The sequence below is a fragment of the Aythya marila genome, assembly GCF_965140915.1.
Source record: "Aythya marila genome assembly, chromosome: 3".
NCBI lineage: Eukaryota > Metazoa > Chordata > Aves > Anseriformes > Anatidae > Aythya > Aythya marila.
In genome coordinates, this window is record NC_139044.1 from 111,943,741 (window position 1) to 111,963,234 (window position 19,494).

General features: G+C 41.5%; 1 protein-coding gene across 4 annotated transcripts in view; it reads left to right on the forward strand.

The window, feature by feature from the left end:
• KLHL29 (kelch like family member 29) overlaps positions 1 to 19,494 on the forward strand; it is a 388,888-nt gene that overhangs the window by 226,602 nt on the left and 142,792 nt on the right. For 3 of the 4 annotated variants that reach the window (XM_082755983.1, XM_082755982.1, XM_082755985.1), the window contains one exon: positions 17,076 to 17,189. The exons of the other annotated variant lie outside the window; for it this stretch is intronic. In XM_082755983.1, coding sequence (XP_082612109.1) covers positions 17,076 to 17,189 — 114 coding nt within the window. The remainder of the gene's footprint in view (positions 1 to 17,075; positions 17,190 to 19,494) is intronic. 4 annotated transcript variants of the gene reach the window in all.

Consider the following 19,494-nt stretch of genomic DNA (forward strand, 5'->3'; position numbering starts at 1 on the left):
TGCTGTCTTTGAATTGTTGTAGCAATCTAGGGAGGTGTCTAATAACATCAAGAAGGAAAATGTTATGGCTGTCTTCAGGAAGGGCAAGAATGAGGATCTAAGAAGCCAGAGGCCAGTAAGCCTCACCTTAGTCCATGAGAAGTTTATGAAATAAATCTTCCTAGAAACCACCATATCGGAGCATATGACAAAAAAGAAGGTGTCTGGGAACAACCAATATGGGTTTATCAAGGGCAGGCCATGCCAAACTCACTGTTTTCTACGAGAAGATGTAGACAAGGAGGGAGAGGCAGAAATCATTTCATTTGACCTCAGCAAGGCTTTTGGCAGTGTCCTGTACTACCATTGTACCATTGCCATACTTCTAAACTGGAGATGTATTTTGGATAGTTCTATCATAGGGTGGGTAAAAGTTGCCTGGACTACCAGTCTTGAGGTGTTGTGATCATGGCATAAGGTTTTGTTGGTGACTGGTTCCTGGGGGTGTTCCTCAGGGGTGATCTTTCAAGAAAGACCCCAGTTGTATTCATTGGCAGGAGTGTAGTCAGCAGGTCCAGGGAAGTGTCTCTTGCTCTCTGTTCAGCACTCAGGACTCAGGACTTTGGACAGTCCAGTTCAAGAAATATACGTCCAGTGAAGGGCCACTAGTTTAGTAAGGTGGGTAGAGCACGTGGCATATGAGGAGAGGCTCAAGGAGCGGGGCTTGGCTCAGCCTTAATAAGAGAAAGCTCTCACTGTTGTGTACAAATGCTTAATGGGAGGATAAAGGGCAGACAAAGAAAGGCTCTTCTTAGAGGAGCACTGCAGAAGGGCAAAAGGTAACAGATACAGGTTGTAGCAAAGGAAATTCCAGTTAGATATTCAGAACAAAATGAGACCGTCAAACAGTGGAGCTAGTTGCTCAGAGGTGTAGCATCAACATCCTTGGAGACATTCCAGGCTCCACTGGACAAAGCCCCGAGCAACCTAACCTAACTTTGAAGATTGCCCTACTTTGAGCAGTGGGGTGGACCAGATGGCCTCCACATGTCCCTTGCAACCATAATTATGCTGTCATTTTACAAGCCACAGGACAAAAATGACTTAAAACCAGCCCCAGTAGCTCCATATCATTTCAGTGTAACTAACACTGACTTTATGACAATGCAGGTACCATTTAAAGTGTCTTCTCTGCTTCTCGGTGTCTGAGGCCACAGTGCCTGCAAATACCTTCTGGCAGAAAACCATGCTGCTTTGCAGGGGTTTCCAGCAGCGCAGGGGATCGGCGTTGGATCAAGGATAGCCAAGCCCAACAGTGTTCCAGGACAAGTTGTTAAATGCCATTTCCATAAGGCAAAGTGAGTGGTTAGCACTTTCGTTTTTAGGAAATGAGGTCTGAGATCTTTATTTGGTTAACGTTTCTCTCCCCTGTGCACTGAATTTGGCACAGGTTGGGGTAGCCCAAGCACAATATCCAGCCAACGGAAGATCAGAAGCAGATACTATGGGAGAGGTATCTTTCCTGCTTTCCCCTGCTGCATAAAGTTACCATTTAATTGTTGCAGCTGCTTTTGCTGCAGGCCCTAATGTTGGACAATTAACTTATCAATTTCTAACCTTGTACTGAAATCTGAGGGTCAGATCTGTACTTGGTAGAGCTGCTGCTTTTCACCAGCTTCGTTCTAGGAATCAGTCTGACCTGAGCTGTGCTCCACTGTTGTCTAGTAACAGAGCTTGACATTTCTCAAATTGCTTAGAAGTATAACTACTGCAAGAAGCATTGTAGTGATTTCAGTGTATCCTGATTTGCTGAAGGCCACAGCTAACCAGGCTAAGCAATAGTTTAATCACAAAGCCAATTTTAAATGCTCTTTATTACAGGTGCCTGAATTCACTGAGCAGTTTCCATTCTCTTTCAAGCTGTGACTTTATATTTGCCCCAGAAGCCTGCTGGAGAGTGGAAGGATGTGGCAAAGATTTTAAGGGACTATCAGAGAGCTCCTGGAGACAGAGATCGAAAAGGGCTTTCATAATTATTCCGCAGCCTAGACTGTGTGACGTCAGTATGATTCATGCAAGGTCATTACAATTTATTTTGTGTCTGAGTAGAAAGTGGGAACAGGATACTGAACAAAAAAATGCTGTATGTCTGATTTTGCACATAGAGTAATAAAGAAATGGTTGGATGCCGCCTCGAGGAGTTGGGGTGAAATATGTTAGAAGACACATCTAGTTAAAAAAAAAAATATATATATATTCTCGTGTTGTTTGGTATAGCTTGTTTACAGTTCAGTAAAGCTACCATATGGTGATAGTCATCAAAGTAGCAAAACTGCGTAATAATTAAGAAAAAAAATATTCAATGCTTAGTATAGCTGAAATAGAGAAATGTTTCCTGACCTAAAATTTTATTAATCCCTCTACCTCTTCTTGGGGGAGTAATGAGGATTGCCCCCTATATCTAAAATCAGGTATTTTGTAAAGTGATTTCATTTTGCCTGCTCCCCCTCAACACTTCTCATGCCATCACCTACTCTTCTTGAATTACTGTATTGCATTTTGTACAATAAATGGCATTTCAGTATGTATTTGAAATGACCAAGATTGGTATTAAAAATTAAATAAAATATTACCTTTTTTTTTCTTTTCGTAAATTGCTCCAATAGTGGCAAATTAACAGTAAATTGATAGAGAAAGGTAAGCACAGATCCTTTAAATCATAGTGAAGTTTTTGGCATTCAAGCTAGAAGTGTCTCAATTTAACACATCATTGGTTTGTATTATTAGAAATTTCATTGGTTTGTGGAGCGTATGATGGTTATGCTCTAAAATTGAAAGTACATAGACTCAGGACTTCTACAGTAGGCTGAGCTCTTACGCGGTTACTGATCAGTGTGCAGCAACTGCCATGGCTTGTTAATAAGCACAGGCAAACCACCATTAAAACCCTACTTGCCACTGTATAGAAAGATTTTTAACAGTACTTATTTTCTTGTTTATAGTTCTATATCAATCATGAAATGGGAACTGAGAGACCAGCAAATGTCATTTGCCACTTTTCAAGTGGCATGAATTTATCATCTGCATTGCGTTTCATCACATTCATCTGTTTCCTTCCAAACGGGAGTAGTGGATTAGAGTAGAAAGTGTGTCTTGAATCGTTAAAAGGAAACCTGCTTAAAATATTAACGTAAATTAAACAAGCAAAATAGTTCCAATTAATATTTTCTCAGTACAGTCCAACTTATTCCACTGTTTTGAACTGTATTGCCTGTAAATGATCCTAGAACTCCCCCCAAAAAGGGGGAAAAATTTGGTTAAATAACATAATATTTTTAAAACCCTAATAAACTTTAAGAGCATCTTTATTTGCTAACCATCATGATTGCCTTTTCTGGGGAATATTTGTCAGGAGCATAACAAGTGTTTATTTTATCTATAAAGTCCTAGCACAGTATTTATTCTTTGTCATGTGCAGCCTATGCCTAAGTGTGGCTCCTGCTGCGATCATGAAGCTGGGCTTATTCAGGTGGTGGTTTTCCTGTCTGTAGGGAGGGTGACTGGGTGAGCTATAGGACACCGTCTGACAATAACAATTCTCCACACTCGTGTGCTGCTAGGAGGTCATTACTTGCTACATAAGATATGGTCTTTGCCTATTCCCTCGATGGATGGGACGCATCTGTTGTCAGCCTTTTGCTCTTAAAACCTAATGTTCTTCATAAATTCCTTGTTGCTTGCTAAATAAAAAATGTGGAGATGTTTGTCCCAGCCTAGCATAAGAAACTGATGTTTCTGAAGCACAGGTTGTTTCTCTGGCTTGTCCCAGTGGTACTCCAGGCACAAGGCAAAGGCTGCGTACCCTCCGTACCCTCTGCTGGGTGCTTGCTTGATGGCATGGCAGCTTGTGTAAGCAGTAATTCTAATGCTCTTGGGCTTGCACACGTGGTCCTGCAACATGATGGGACATAGGCATGGCATATCACCAGGCTGGGCACGGAAAGTGTTGCATGGAAAGTGTTGTACTTCTATCAGGTGATGGTGGACATTAGTCACGAGATGGAAGAGGGTTTGCAGAGCTCTTGGGAAATCAAATGACAAAAAAAAAAAAAGATGCCACATCATTTCTTTCTCCCATTCCTCCCAGGTAAGAGTGTTTCTGGGAGCAGTTAGCAAGTTGGATCCTCCCTGCAGGTTACAAATTAGCTATATTCATTTAACCTCTTCCATATGCTAAAATACCTCCATGTTTGAAGATACTCAAATCCAGCCCCAGTACCGACAAGTAGTTTAGTAAGAGATATAAATCCTACAGTGTCATGTGGATATTTTTGGTGGAAAAAAATGTGATGCAGGATATGGTTCCTTTAACATGAAGAATATCTGGACCAACTATACCTGAACTGAGACATTCCCCTGCAAATCCCTCCTATCTTCTCTGTTTTCTTAATGGAGCCAAAACTGGTATCTGAATTAGTTGTACTTTAAAGCAATTGCTTCTCTGCTTTTAATTAGTATTGGTTGAATACTATTAGTTGAATAATGTATTTGATGAATAATGCTGTTGTCCATCAAATAAATTATTCAATTAATCTTTTCTTTTTTTTTGCATTACCTAGACACTTCTATAAATGGTTGCAAATATCCATTGAATAATCTATTAGAATGATGCATTGCTTTTCAAATATACTATACAACAAATAATTTTATCTAGTATTTAGCCAAGTTTTCCCTTAATTAAAATTTATATGTATATAACAAATGTGCCTGAAGAATCACAAAGAATTTAGGTAGCAGCAGACATGAGGTGGAGTGTTTTTGTTACTGTGGATGATTTATGTTTTGTAATTCCTGTAGCATTGTGTTTTAAGAGTATGTCAAAAATGCCTAGAGCCTTGAAAAATCTCCCCCCCCCCCCTTATTTTTGTTGATAAAGTTACTTTTAAAATGATCTCCGAATAAATGGCATATATTTTACCAGTGGTAAGCGGCCACCCTTGCCAGAGGAGTGGTTTGCATTGTGCAAGGCTGGGGAATGAAGAACTGGAGCTGGAGGAAAAGCCAGTTCACCCGCAGATAGGTTCACACAGCAGGCAGCGTCTTATTGTTCCCAGTCACAGGTGAAGTAGCTCTCAATCCCAGAAAACAGCTCAAAGAGCCCATCTCAGAAGGGTTGACTGTTGTTACAGGGTCAAAACTAGTGCATGGATGGGGTCCCAGCTTCCAGATGTAATGCTGACAACAGTAACTTGCACAGGCAACTCAGAAGCCTGGAAAAAAGAAGAAAAAAAATGTTTTTTTTTGAGAGAGCTCTAGGGCCAGCAGCAGTGAGTACAGGATGGCAGCTAGCTACTGCCTCCTTTAGATGTCACCACCAAAACTTGCACCAACGCTGGGAGGAGAAAGGGAAGGTGACCAAAACCCACTTCAACTGTAAATTCACACAACCAGGCTGCCTGGTCAGCTTTTTCTCTTCAGCTTTTTGCTACGAAATCCTCCTTTCACCTTTCAAAATTGAATCTGTTGTGCCTATAAAGAGGGCCTGTGTGACCAAAGCAGGGTTTCCAGTCCCTTCTGCAAATGGACAGTGCCCCTGGCTGTGTCCCTTTCTGTCATGTAAACCTTCCTAGGCCATTTCCTGGAAAAAGTCCAGCAGAGGGCCACAAAGATGATACAGGGCCTGGAGCATCTCCCCTGTGAGGAAAGGCTGAGAGACCTGGGTCTGTTCAGCCTGGAGAAGAGAAGACTGGGAGGAGATCTTATCAATGTTTACAAATATCTTAAGTGTGTGAGACAGTGGGATTTGGCCAACCTCTTTTCAGTGGTCTGTGGGGACAGGACAAGGGGCAATGGCCACAAAATGGAGCCCAGGAAGTTCGGCACCAACATGCAAAATAACTTCTTCACGGTGAGGGTGACGGAGCGCTGGGACAGGCTGCCCAGGGAGGTTGTGGAGTCTTCTTCTCTAGAGATATTCAAGGCCCATCTGGATGCCGACCTGGGCAGCCTGCTCTAGGGACCCTGCTTTGGCAGGGGGGTTCAACCCGATGAGGGGTCTCTTCCAACCCCTACAGTTCTGTGATTCTGTGATTTCAGTGGTCACTGTTGTGTTCGGAGAGGTTCAGATTTGTTTTGGGTTGCTTCAGACAGGACAGGCTGGCTCCACTTCTTCCCTGCATTTCTGCTGCCTTTCTCCAACACAGACCACAGCTCACATTTTGAAATACATTCTGTTTTTGGAACAGACTGATGCCTCTGTAATCAGGTTTTCAGAAGTATTTAGGTGCTCCTTGATTGTCAGAAGTGCTGTCTGGAGCATCTTTATTCCATCTCACTGGAACTGAGCAGAAATCAAGCACTTTCAGAAATCCCTGCAGTGCCTATCCATGTTACCCTGGAAAATTCGTCCCTAAAGGCGTTGCCAGCTGTGATGTGCAGTGTGCAGGGTGCTGTGGGTGTCCTGGGAAGGGACACGAACGAGGAGAGGCTTCAGCTCTGCCCTTTGGCCTGCAGCTGCTGTGCAGGAGAGCAGAGCTGCAGCGCACAGGGCTGTCAGTTGGGTGTTTTTCACTAAAATTCACTGAAAGAATAAAAAGCCAGTCTTGTTTTGATTTAGGAGGGGAAGCGAGTCCTTTACTCTTGCAATTACATTTCTCTTTAGCTGCCAGTTAGTAGAATTAAAGAATAATTTAGAGGTTCAGAGGATCTCCATGAAGTATGAAATAAACCCGTCACCGCTGCCTTTGGGGACCTGAAAGACAGCCAGGAGACCTGGATTGAGGTCACTAAGGTCACCTGGTTTTGTCTCAGCAAAATCAAGTGGGTTTTGATGTCAAGTTACTTGGTCAAGAGCACTTTTAAAGGGGAATAAAGGAAAAAAAAAAAACAACACTATCTTCATTTACTCAGGAATTTAAGTCCCAGGTTTTATCGCTAACCCTCGGGAATGGTTTTACAACAGCTCCCTGTCCCTCTTGTTGTGAGTGTCTGCCTCAAAATGATGTCAGCTCTTGATCTAGCCAACTCGGCTATATCTTTTTATTAAAGTTGCAGTTTGGATGGTGGATTTAATTTAATGCAAACGAAATTGTGTCTAGGTGACATGATCTGACTGTGTTATGCAAACTCGTGCATTATGACATTCCTCTCACTAACTAAAAGCTTTGTTGCAACATATTAATGTAGAAAGGGTTATTTGTTTTGCTAGTAATAAAGGCTGTTCATTTGCTGTTTGGAACTAGTAATAAGGTTGACTTCTACACAACCTTGGGGAGAAAGTTCCTTTATTTTTTTTATTTTTTTTTAAGAGCTAAAAATTAAAAATGCATCTTGTGTATGTTCAGATGAGATGAGAGCGAAGGAGAGTACATACAAATTCCATCAAATGCAATTAGCATAATCAGAGACTGGATGAGAGCCACAAATGATTGCACAGGGGGAAAAAAGTAGTTCCTAGGATCTTGATACATTGCCTGAAGCTGAGCAGGACACAAAGCACTAGAAATTATTTTTACCCAAGGGCAATTTTTACTGATACTGCCCTTGCAAGCAGCTCTTATTTTATTATTTTTATGGATTCTTTTTCTGCCCTAAATTTGTATACTGAATTATCCATGAGGATAAATGTCAGAGTGGATTAAGATTAAATTAGGAACTAGATACTCCAAAACAAAACAAAAAAAAATCTCTCCTTCCTATGCACTCACTTTTTTTATTTTTTTTTATTTATTTTATTTTTGGCTTTTTTTTCCCCCTTTAGATGCACCACGGTGCAGCTACATAGAATGTATTTTCTTTTCAATCTTTTTACATTAAATTTTCTGCACAGATAATTTAACTTCCAGTATTCCGTCTTCTTTAGTTTAGGTCATCATTCTCTTCATAGAGTTCCTGAATTTCTTTCTTCTGCTTGTAATATAGCTGGATGATGTTCTTTGTCATTTCTTTTTTCCTTTTTCACTCTGGTTCTGCTGCAGTGCACACGGGGGCACAGTCTGAGAGTTTACAATGGCTCCTACCTTCCAGAGAGCGATGAGTAATTTAGACCACTTGTTATCCAGGGCTGCCAGGCTCCAGCTTCTCACAGAGCCGATGGAGAGAAGTAGGCATGACACCTAAATTAGGTACCTGTATTACATCGTTTAACTGCTGCCCCTAGATCTTACCAAGTTAGTTATAATAACCCCAATGATGTTAGGTAAAAGCTGAGTGTTTAAAAATTCCCCCTGTGTTGTACACAAAGTCTTTGCTTATCTGCAAGGCAGTCTTTTCCCTGCCTGCTCCTTTCTTCCCAAACTGGTGCATTTTTCTGTCACTTTGTGTCTCAGCTCTTATTTTCTCATCTTATGCTCACCTTCTTTCCACTCCCTCTGACATATGCAAATGCTCCTGAATACATTTATGCACTCATATTTTATTAGCCCTTCTTATATGCATAGTTCTCTGAGTTTTTCTTTCTGTTTTGTTTGGTAATCGTTTTACATTTTAATATGAAATATGCTTAACGCTACCTACGTTTAAAATTGCAGTTGTTTGAACACTCACAATGGTCCCTTTGGGAAGTGGGAGGAAGGCAGGGAGTGCGATCGGAGGTGGCTCACGACAACTTGTACGTAGCACGTCTTCCTTTGCCCACAAAACCACACTTATGGGATGGGTTCTGACAGTTCCTGCTTCTGAAACACTTCCAGCAGTTGCTCCATCTTTAAAACTGAAATATATTTAAAAAAAAAAAAAAACAACACAGTGCTTTCTCTCACGTTGCATTCACAGATCTCTCCCCAAATACTGCGAGGCAGGATTTCCGACAGGCAGGAGCCGGTCAGTTCGGCACTACTGAGAGGTTTCTGAAAAGCAGGCCTGCAAGCACGTACAGCTGGAAATAGGAGATCCTTACCACTGGGGAAACTTCTGTTTTCTGAAGTGTAAGAAAGATTTGGGGAGGTTTTAAAAGTGTTTTAGTGATACCGTTCTCTCCCTGTGGTACTCTTAGAGTTGGGCTAATGCTACTAAGGCCCCTGGGCTTACAGCTGGAGGTAAGACTCCGTGCTGGGCAAGTGACAGCTTTTCCAGACATGGAAATGTCACAAGTTTAAAACCTCCCATTTTATGCCCTATACTGCTGTAAAGAGGAGTTTTATTCCACTGAGAAAGGCAGATTTTTAGTTTGCCAGTGGAGTTGGCTCTTGCAACTAGATCTGAAAGGGCTTGAACTCCCTCAAGCTGTGTATTGAAAAGCTGTAGACATTCACATTTTAGAGATGTTTTACGTTTATTAATGGAATAAAAAAATACAAACTGAGCCTTACCTAGCTCAACCTTTGGTAAATAATTTAAATGTGCAAATTTACTCATGAAAGAGAAGGAAATTAAAAGATGTCTCAAGATGTCTAGTTCCAGGGGCAAATAAATCATGTCTTAAATAACAACCACAACAATACCTTATACTTCCCAGCTCTAAGAATCACAAAACCTTTTAGGTAATAATTGCTCTGTAAAATAGCTGCAGGGAAAGCTGTGTCCACTGCTTCAGCATGCCCGGATTTGTGCTGAATGCGGTGGTGTCTCCACGGTGTACAAGGATGCTGTGAAGCGGCGTGGGACTGGAAGCGAGGGCCCCTGTGTCTCCACAGAGCGGCAGGGGAATATTAGACAGGCAGAAATGCAATTACTGGAGTTGAAATTGGGCCAAGACAATGGGGCTGACAATATATTCTTGGAAAATGTGCTCTTTGATCGTAAATATCCATGAAGCAACCTTGCCAACGTTATTGATTTTGGCAGTGGATTATCACTGACAGCCAGGATCTGCTGCCCTCCTGCTTTAAGCAGTGCCCTAATAGGTTTTTAGACAAACAGCCACAACAGTATGTACAGAACAAGTCTCCAGGGTATGTTCATCACATCACGGGTTCCCTGAATGTGTTGGACTCGCTGCGGGAGTAAGATTATACAGGTGTTCAGCACCTGGGTGGCAAATCCTGCATGCTTGGGACTTACGGACCTATGCAGACCAGGTGCACATGTGCTTGGTAATGTCCAACCTGCCGATGTCAGCAGCTTTGTGCAAGTACCACAGCTGGAATCTATGTGTTTTGACAGAATCACATAATGGTTTGGGTTGAAAGGGACCTTAAAGATCACCTCACTCCAACCCCCTGACATGGATGGAGACACCTCCCACTAGATGAGGCTGCCCGAAGCCCCATCCTGCCCAGCCTTGAAGCAAGGAGTGCTTCTGCTAGCACCAGTGTGAGCCATCTCTCTTCGCTGGTCTGAACTGGAAGAGCCCCACAGTGAGCGCCTGGTGCTGCTGCAGGTCTTCATTGGATGTTTCCCATCCTCATGCTGAGTCTGATTCTGCTCAGCCCCACTTTGATCAAAACAAAGCATAAGCAAAGCCTGACCTTCATGATAGCTTTTTTCCCCTCAGAGTGTACACCTGGGGGAAGGTCATGGGCTTTAGCAAATTTAAGACCCCATCTTTCAACAGCAGACACATTAGGTAATCGTGCTCACAAACTGGTGGTACTTTTATTTTCAAATGCAGCTGAGTATATCTTTGAGGAGGGTGTTGATTAAAATAATGAGAAAAAAAATGAGAAATTGCGAAATAATACCTGCGTGTCATCCAAATGATCTTTGTCTTTGTGTGCAAAATGTCTGATGCATTGAGATTGTGCCCTGATCCTCAGCTGACAATTCTGAGTCTTACAATAACACAAATAATAACCAGATATTTAGGATAGATTAGAATTTACTTTTGGATCCATTAGCATTTCTGTTAAATCTGACAAACGATTTAGAAAATCTATATGAATACAAAGTGCCTGCTCATCATATTTTGTGACAGCTGGGTGAATACTTGACATCTTTGTGCTCTTAAAAGAACATATGCAAAGACTCAATTTAATTTGTAGGGTTGAGGGAATTTATTTGCCTAATTTTGAGCCCACTAGCACATGATGGATTTGAAAGTTCAGTTCTAACAGGAGTATAATTGGGTTCTCATTCCACTTAGGAAAGAGTGTGATAGAAAGGGTGAGGAGAGAGATAGAGACATGGGGAAAATAAAGGAAGAAAATGAAACTGAGAATACTCATGAAAAAAAAAAATGCAATGAGACTGAAAAAAATGTAGCAAGGCAGAGCATGAGAAAAAACCTGCACATACAAATGAGATACTCTTTAAGAGAGCAGAAGGAGGGGGACAGAAAAGAAAAAAATAATGCATTCTTAATCTTAATGTGAGATGTCTTTTGTTTAGAAGGAGCTGATGCTTTAAAATGTACTCACTGCGATAGTTGGAAAAAAAAAAAAAAAAGATGAAACATTAAGTGTTAAGTTGTGGGAAGAGAGGGGAGAATATTTCTCTAAATACTTTCTCAAGTATTTCTCAGTAGGCAAAGGAGCTGGTCAAACATTCAGTCCCACAAGGCCAGTCCTTCACTATTAACATCTGCAGTGCAAACGGCAAGCTGCAAGCATGGGACGCGTGGCTGCGGCCAGGCAAACCAGATCCCATGGGTGAACCCCGAGCTTGCTGACCATCAGAAGTCAGCCTGGTGTCTCCAGTGGTTTCGTTCTGGACAGAGACCAACCCACACCCCACAGGTCAGCTGTCGCTTGCCAAAATGCTTAGCTTGGTCTGCTCTCTGCATGAGTGAGAAGTCCCAACGTGATGACAAGTGACAGAATCCTGTCAGGTTACAGACACCCAGCTGCAGGATGAACATGCTGTCTGCTTACAGTTACTGGGCAATGTGTGCCTATAAATTGAGGTGGTACCATGCCAAGGGAGAGGGAAGGAGTCTTCCCATATGGCTCCTAAATGCTTGTGTAGGAGACACAGGTGGGCAGGACAGTTGATTTGGGACTGACCTCTTTACATATGCTTCCTCTTTTGTTCAGGTTACACACTTTTTTTTGGAAAGCTTTTTTTTGTGGTTGCTGTTGAACTTTCTTCTGTCTTGTGTTACTGAGGAACATTGCCATGAGAACAGCAAGACCACTAGTTGGGTGTCCCTTCTCATCCCACCGTAGCACATGGGGCTGGGATTCACAAACAGGAACTGCTTGTTAATGTCCTGAAGTGGCTTTAATAAGAGTCCTTATGGACCTCTCCACATCCCTAAAGTTTATCTTTGAAGGGATTCGCTTAATGAGAAAAGGGGCAGGAATTTAGTTTGGTTTCTCATCGTTTACGTTCTCCTATTTGCTTCCAAATGGGCTGGCTTCAGATGTTCCCAGCCCTTCCTTTATCTAGTTTGGGACACGAAGTCCCTTTGCAGGTGTCTATTAACGGGTCCAGCTGGACCAGGGTGAGCTCAAGGCATTTTAAGGTACACCTCTGTTCAGTGCTCTAAGACTCTAGTTGGTTGTGGCTTAGGTGCTCAGCAAAAGGAAGTATTTTTCACATGATACTTGCTTTTATGGGTAGGAACTATGTTTCCAGCTGTATCATCGGCAACTTTCATTAATGTTCCTTGTTGAACAGTAGCTTTTTCATCTTTGTGCTTCGCTAACATTGTAGAATTAAATGGGTTTTTCTGTCTTTTTGATTGTATCCTGATATTCTGTCACCTTTTGATCTCAGTGTCATGCACAGACTGCAAACTCCTTCAGGTGCAGATTGCTGGCTGCCTGAGGCTGTGTATGGGTGTGATTTTTCTTTAGAGGGTCATTACTCTTGCAGGGCCCAAGACACAGTGGTATTATGAAATAATAACAATAATAATAATAATAATAGTCATAATAATATGGGTAATACTAATTTCCACAATACCCTTGTGATACGTAGGGAAAACAGTTTTGTTTAAAGTTTGTTGAGAGCTCTAGGCCACTGGAAATGGCAACCCTAGAGACAGCAAATGGCCTGAAGTACTGATACATTTCTGACTTTATACAGCAACTCCTGCTTAATCCGATCACTGGTTAATTTAATCCTGTTTCATTTGATTGGAGCCCCTGGAACCAAATCATTTGTATTGTGTTTTCTCTGGTATTTCTGATCATTGTCTTTGTTAATTTGATCAGGATTGATTGAACCAGTCATTGAAAGTAAATCACGTAATTAATCACATGCAGCATTAGAAAAGCAGATCCTCTGTTAGTCTTGTCAGCTTTTATCTCTTGTTTTTCTTCCCCAGTACATGGAGTTAGGACATCCTTTAGAAGGAAGCTTCTATTTAGAAAGAAGCATGTAAATAAATGTATACATCTATTTATTTTACTGTTTATATTTCCACTCGGAGGATCTCAGAGCTCTGTGACCCTTTCTGATGCAGGGGTGTTGGGTAGGGTAGGTATTGGGTGTAGGGTCTTTCTTAGTGACTCAACTTTCGTAATGATTTGATATGAATCAATTCAGCATATGATCCACATTTGGATTTGGCACAGAATCACCAATAAATATAAAAACAAGATAAGGATCTGGGTTTTGTTTTAATAATGTCTGGATAGTCTGGTGCCCAGTCAGTGCACTTGTCTGAAGCCCAGGCCTGAAGCTAATGGTTACTCCACAAACTGTGGTGGAATATGTGGGTAGGAAAGGAGATTCTGGATTTGCAATAAAGATGATTTTTATTTCTATATGTTGCATGGAAAGGAAATTATTCTTTTTTTATTATGATTATTTTATTTTATTTTATTTTAAAGTAGATGTTTGGTCCTGCTCTTCTCTCATTCTGTGTGATACTTGTGACCAAAGCTGGCCATTTTGATCAGCACTGTTAGATATTTATAGCTTTGTCTTCTAATTGAAGCTATGTTATAGCAAGCCAAGGCTCTGTTTGACTCCGAAGGCAATAGTTGCACAAAGAAGAGCTAAAACTCCCTATACCTTTCCTGAAAGCCACAGCAAGTTCATCAGGGGACATGCCACCTCTTAACAGGTATTATCCTCAAAGACCCCATGTTGGTCTCTTGGCAGTTCATTCAGAAGGGTCACGAGGGCAGTGTCTGCCCTGCACCCATCCTAGCAGAAATAGTAGCTTCTGCGGGACCATGACCTGCAACGGTGGAGGAGGAGAATTAGGTAGATCAGATCATGACTTGGTGTGACAGGTGAGGTATCCCTACCGAAGGTTATTTAATTTTAGCTTCCCTGCCTGGCTTACAGAACCAACCTGCGTTATTTAGGGCTCACGATAACCCTTCTCTTCCGCCCTGTAACCCTGAAGTTTCGTGAGCAAATGGGAGATTATTTTTAGAGGTGGTTTAGCTTCCGGGGAGCTTAGAGAGTAGGAGTTTGTAAGCTTTCGCTAATGTAAATTTTGTTTAAAAGATACATAACAGAGGATTTTCAAAAGCACAAAGTCTTTGCCCAATGTCCCCATCCTTGCTGGATTTCTTCTTTGTATTGAGTCCAATGGCCAAGACTGGACACCTGGAAAAATTTCATCATGAAGTAATAAAAAACAAAGGAATGTAAAACTATTTGTTGTTAGAGGAAGTTTAGGTAGAATCTAATCTTACCCGTTTATCCTCAGATGATGGACTATTTGGAATTACAAGTAGCTACGAATATAGTGATATTGAAGGATCGCCTGATTTACACCCCAAAACCAAGAGCAAGGTGCCTGGAAAAAATGGGTGTCAATGTAGCACAGTTTTGGCAGGCCTACTAGTAATGCCAGCCACAGCTATACCATTATCTGTTTTACTTTAAATCGTGTGGCTGTGGACAGCAAAGTATGTCTAATAGCCATTTGCTAGATTTATAGCCTGGTATGTGATGTGTTTGCCATTAATCTTTTAGAAGGATGATGGCTGAGGCAGCCAAAGCATTCATGCTAGTCTACGAATCAGTTCTGCTGAAGGAAAACAGGAGAACTGGGCAGCTTCCTACTGGTAGCGTGGAGATACGGAAACAAAAAGAGCACAAATGCTTTGATGTAAACCTACAAACTGGAAAAATTGGAGAAAACGATGGCTATGTTTCCAGAAAAAAAAAAAAAAAATTAGAGCTCTGATGTAAATCAAATGAAATGACCACCCAACTGCCTGTGCTTGCACTGAACTTCTGGTGTTAGTAAAGCTGAGTCTGAATGTATGTAGGGCTGCATCTTGAGACCTCATATTCTCAAAAAAGACCTGCCAGTCACGTCTGGTCGGAACAGCTTTCTGAATGTTTAGCTTCTTTTAAGAACCAACTGGGAGATTGATGGGTTCGATCTGTTTTTGCACAGACTTGTTTGAGTCTTAAAATGCATTTTCATCTGTCTGCATGGAAAAAAAAAAAAAGATTTTAATAAGAACCATTGAGATATGTGATTTTGGATTTAAAAGAAATATAGGATATTATTTTAGTAGTTTCACCATGAAATACATTTGAGCTTCTCCTGCATAGCCCAAATTTTTAACAAGATCAGAGCAATTACAAGAATAGGCAGATTGCAGATGTTATCTTGTGTGTAGGAAAAGGGATGGATTATTAAAGTGTATATCCTCTTTGAGAGATGCAGCTCTCTAATCCTGTTTTTCACGTCTTAATTTTAGTGACTGCATAACTTACCTTCATAAGATGCTTTTAATTGAACATTTGAATATAATTTGAATAAAGCCTAATATATCTGGGATTCCTCCTCCACTCCCTTAAAATATGATGTGAAATTTATTAGTCTTAATGTACATATCCCAGAGCTAATTGTTTTATCTTGTAAATCAGTTTCTCCTCATCTTTTGTACGGCTTTTACTTTCAGATTTAAAGAATAAATAAATTCTTGATTGGAAAGTCTTTGTTGTATTGCAGCAGAAAGGGGGGGGGGGGCAGCTTTATAAATGTAAAAGGATTTTTAGTTCTTTTTTAATTATTTACAAATGCTGAGTTAAAGGACAGTGGATTTTGAATTATGCATTAAATTAGCATCTTACTGATGGAAGACTCTCAAAGAAAGTTGAGGTTTTTAAATTGCTATGAGCCAAATTCAGCCACATTTAATAGCTCAATTGATGTTGATGAACTTAAGGCAGTGATAAATTTGGATGTATAGGCTTATTTTTCTTTTTGCTGTGAAAGGTAAGCATGCTGTTTCTACAGTACTGACTGTCCTTTTGTTTGAGAGTCGACTGAGTATACTTTGATCCTTTTTTTAGAAAAAGAATTCTCTGTTCTCCCTTAAAGAAGGCTTCCTGAGACCTGGATCAGATTATGGAAACTAAAGTGAGCACACAAAAGTGCTTGTTAGAAAGTGAAATTTATGTGCAAACTAAATGTGCCCTTGATGATAGCCTTATTGATTAAGCCAAGTTAATAAATCAGTAATATCGTGCAGCACTGTTCAACAGTCACAGGCTTATCTTGGTTTTCCTTTTTTTTTTTTTTTTTTTTTTTTTAATGTGCCTGCTGTGTAGGCAGAGAACATGCACTTTCCTGCCAAGGAGTGTGTACTACAATTGAAACACTGAATTCAGAGGGCTTGAATGTAAAATGTCGGCATCCGATACAACAAAAGGGAACTTCACAGAAGTAACTTAATGAAGGGATTGGAGCCTAAAGTGACGTAGCCTTTATTTTTTTAAGCATTCCTCTTTTTTATTCCTAATGCTTCAGGCCATGATCCAAAAAAGAAACTTAAGAGTCCTGTTTAGATAACTAAAAGAAATTCATGGGAAATTTGAGACAAAAACACCACATGGAGGATGACTCCTGACCCTATCAATGGCCAGCATTTGCATGCAAGATAAATGTTTAGTTTTCAAGCAGTCTGCCATTAGGTCATTCTCAAGTAGCTTTGCTAGCACACAAGGGTTACATCCTTTGTACACCCTTGGGATTCTGGTCTGACAAGCACTTATTCCATTATTACCCATGTTTCCTTTTGCCCTCTGACAAAAAGCACTTATGATGAACTGGATTTATCCGCCTCTACCCTAGGATCCCTGCAGGACCTCTGAGAGCCCTCTTGCGTTGCGTAGTGCATGTTCTCTGTAGTACGTGCTGCTGAATTGTTCCTGATGTCGCGCATTTTTTCTCCGTCGTGAGATGCTTTTACATTCGTAGTTTCGCACTGGTTTTGGGGTTGATCTGCATGCCAACCGTGTTAGCAGAGGAGGTTCTGCTCAGGCTAAAGTGGGGCTTCTGTGCTCGAACCCAGTGTCGTGCGCTGATGTCCCTGGTGTCCTGGAGCAGCAAGTGTCGCAGCCGGGACCTCGGTTCGATACCTCAGCTCCGTTCCCTGATGTTCTCGCTGAGAAACGAAGGCAGCTGGGTGAGTACCTGAGCTTATGCCGGTGAAATTTGCCAAGACAGAATATCAAGTGCCATTTATGAAGCACTTTTTTTTATCATTCCATGGTCTTGAATTTATTCCCAGCTGATGCTGAGCACCTAACTGGAGCAACGGTGGGAGAGTGGTGGTCGTCCTGGGCAGCGCAGCCACCAGAAAGAAATAGATAGCATCTATGGTCACTTCACAGCCTTCTTCTATCCCATTTTTCCCTCCTTTTCCATAACCTTATGCCTCCCCAGACCTTCATGCAGTGTGGATAGGGAGCCTTTGAAAGGTTGAGTGAGGCAGTAGACCCATTCCTGGCATGGAGTTATCTTCCATTGCATTACTAGAGCTTGGGAATTTGGCCAACCACCTTATTTAGGAGGGTAACCAGGGCACAAATGTGAATGAAATGGCAAAGACATTGGCCCAAGAGGTTGGTGTTGGGGGGGTGAAGATGTTGGATGTGCCTGTACACCTGTCTTAGCAGCTCACAAACTGGGTGGCGAGAAGCCCTGCTGCTCACGGAGCTGGGATCAGGGCGGTTGTGCCGTGCCGGTTCGAGATGTGGACCTGACTGCACTCAGGAGTTTCTCCAAGCCCTTGTCATTAATCTCTAGGTTGGGGATGTCTTTAAATCCTCTGAAACACGGGAATTGATGCAGACAGCACCCCGCTGCTAAGTGATGTGTCTCGCCTGGCGGCTATACCTCAGTGCTCCAGAGCCCACACCGGCTGTTCGCTCGTCGCTGGATGGTGGTTAGGATTGCAATATTGAATGATTCTCCCAACTCAAAAGGAAACAAAGACTTCTTTTGTCTTCTCTGCAGGGTAGCAATATTTTTCCTATGAGTTAACTTTATTATTCTCCTTCTCGCTGCTCCCACATTAGCTTCGGAAAGAGAAAAACAACACTGTGTCATAGCAGAATTGCCTGGTAATGGGAACTGTAAGGTAGATGAGTTCTTCTCTCCACCCATGAGCAAGTTCTTGAATAAGGTTTTACTGCAGGACAGCTCATTCTGTTTCTCTTGCACACTGGCCTGTCCATATCTCTTAGGTTTTTAATAAATTACAGCACATCCTTCTCTTAAAACAAGTTTCCTTTCTGTAGCCTAGCCCAATGGCTGGTGCTAGGGGGATGTTGCTGTCATCACTGCATCCTTAAAAGCTGTGCATCCATCCTTAACAGCTTCTTTGGCCCTGGACTAGACTAAGAAGTAAGCTTGGGATCTTGTCCACTGCAATATGGGAATATACCCCAGTCAAAGATCCATCCCAGTGTGGTTCAGGATATACGTGCATGCCTCGTGCACTTAGATAATACCTGTTTCATACAGTTTTTAGTAACACGAACTACTAAATTAGACCATAAATGCTTTGGTGCAGAGACCACTGAGCTTTTTAGAGCACCAGGCACGTTCAGGTTTAAAAACCAACCAGAGTCATTACTTGTTAGAGCAAGGCATAGCTAACATCTTTAAAAGGAATTCCCTCATTAAATTGAAGTTGCTTTTACCCATGACAGGCCATAAAACCTGAGTCCATGGGAGGGAACGTTTGCCTCTATGCATGCATGTGTCTTAGCCTTTTTATTTTCAATGGGGAGAGAAAATAGAGTGGGTTGCATATTGGATACATTATCTTAGTATTAAGCTGCCATTCCCAATCTCTTTTGGATAATTGGAACAGAGAATCGCTACTTCTCATCCATCACTTTAAATGAAGGCCTTAGTAAAATAATTTTGGTCGCTGGGCACCACAAATAAGATCCCTCTATCCAGATTAGTTCTTTTTTGCTCATGAAACTGTTTGAATAGGTCTTAGCACTCTGAGCCGTGGCAGGATATATGTCAGCAGTTTTACAAGCCTTTGGGGAAATCGCTCAGATGTGTTTATAAGGACCTCCCAGGAAGCATTTTGTGTTGTTGAGCCTGGGGAAAATCTAATCAGAATTTTCGTTGTTGCATTTTAGTTGGTTGGGGGCTGTTCTTTAAAATTCAGCTAATATACTCCATAATGCTGGTAGCAGTGCAGTAGGTTTTATGTTTCCATTGGCATAAAGGTCTTGCTAAAAGTTTAGGTCTTATTTCATCAAAAGAGACAGCTTTTGTAAAGATTTGGACTTGAAACCAGACAGCTGTGGCTATTCCTAGTGAACAACTAATACTAACCATGTAAACTGATGTAGAATAGACTGAATCACTAATTCCCAATCTTTAGCACCAGCTGATTGCCGTGAACTTGCAAACTTCCTTGTGGATATTCTGTAAAGCCCCATGAATCTGAACGTTTTTAATGT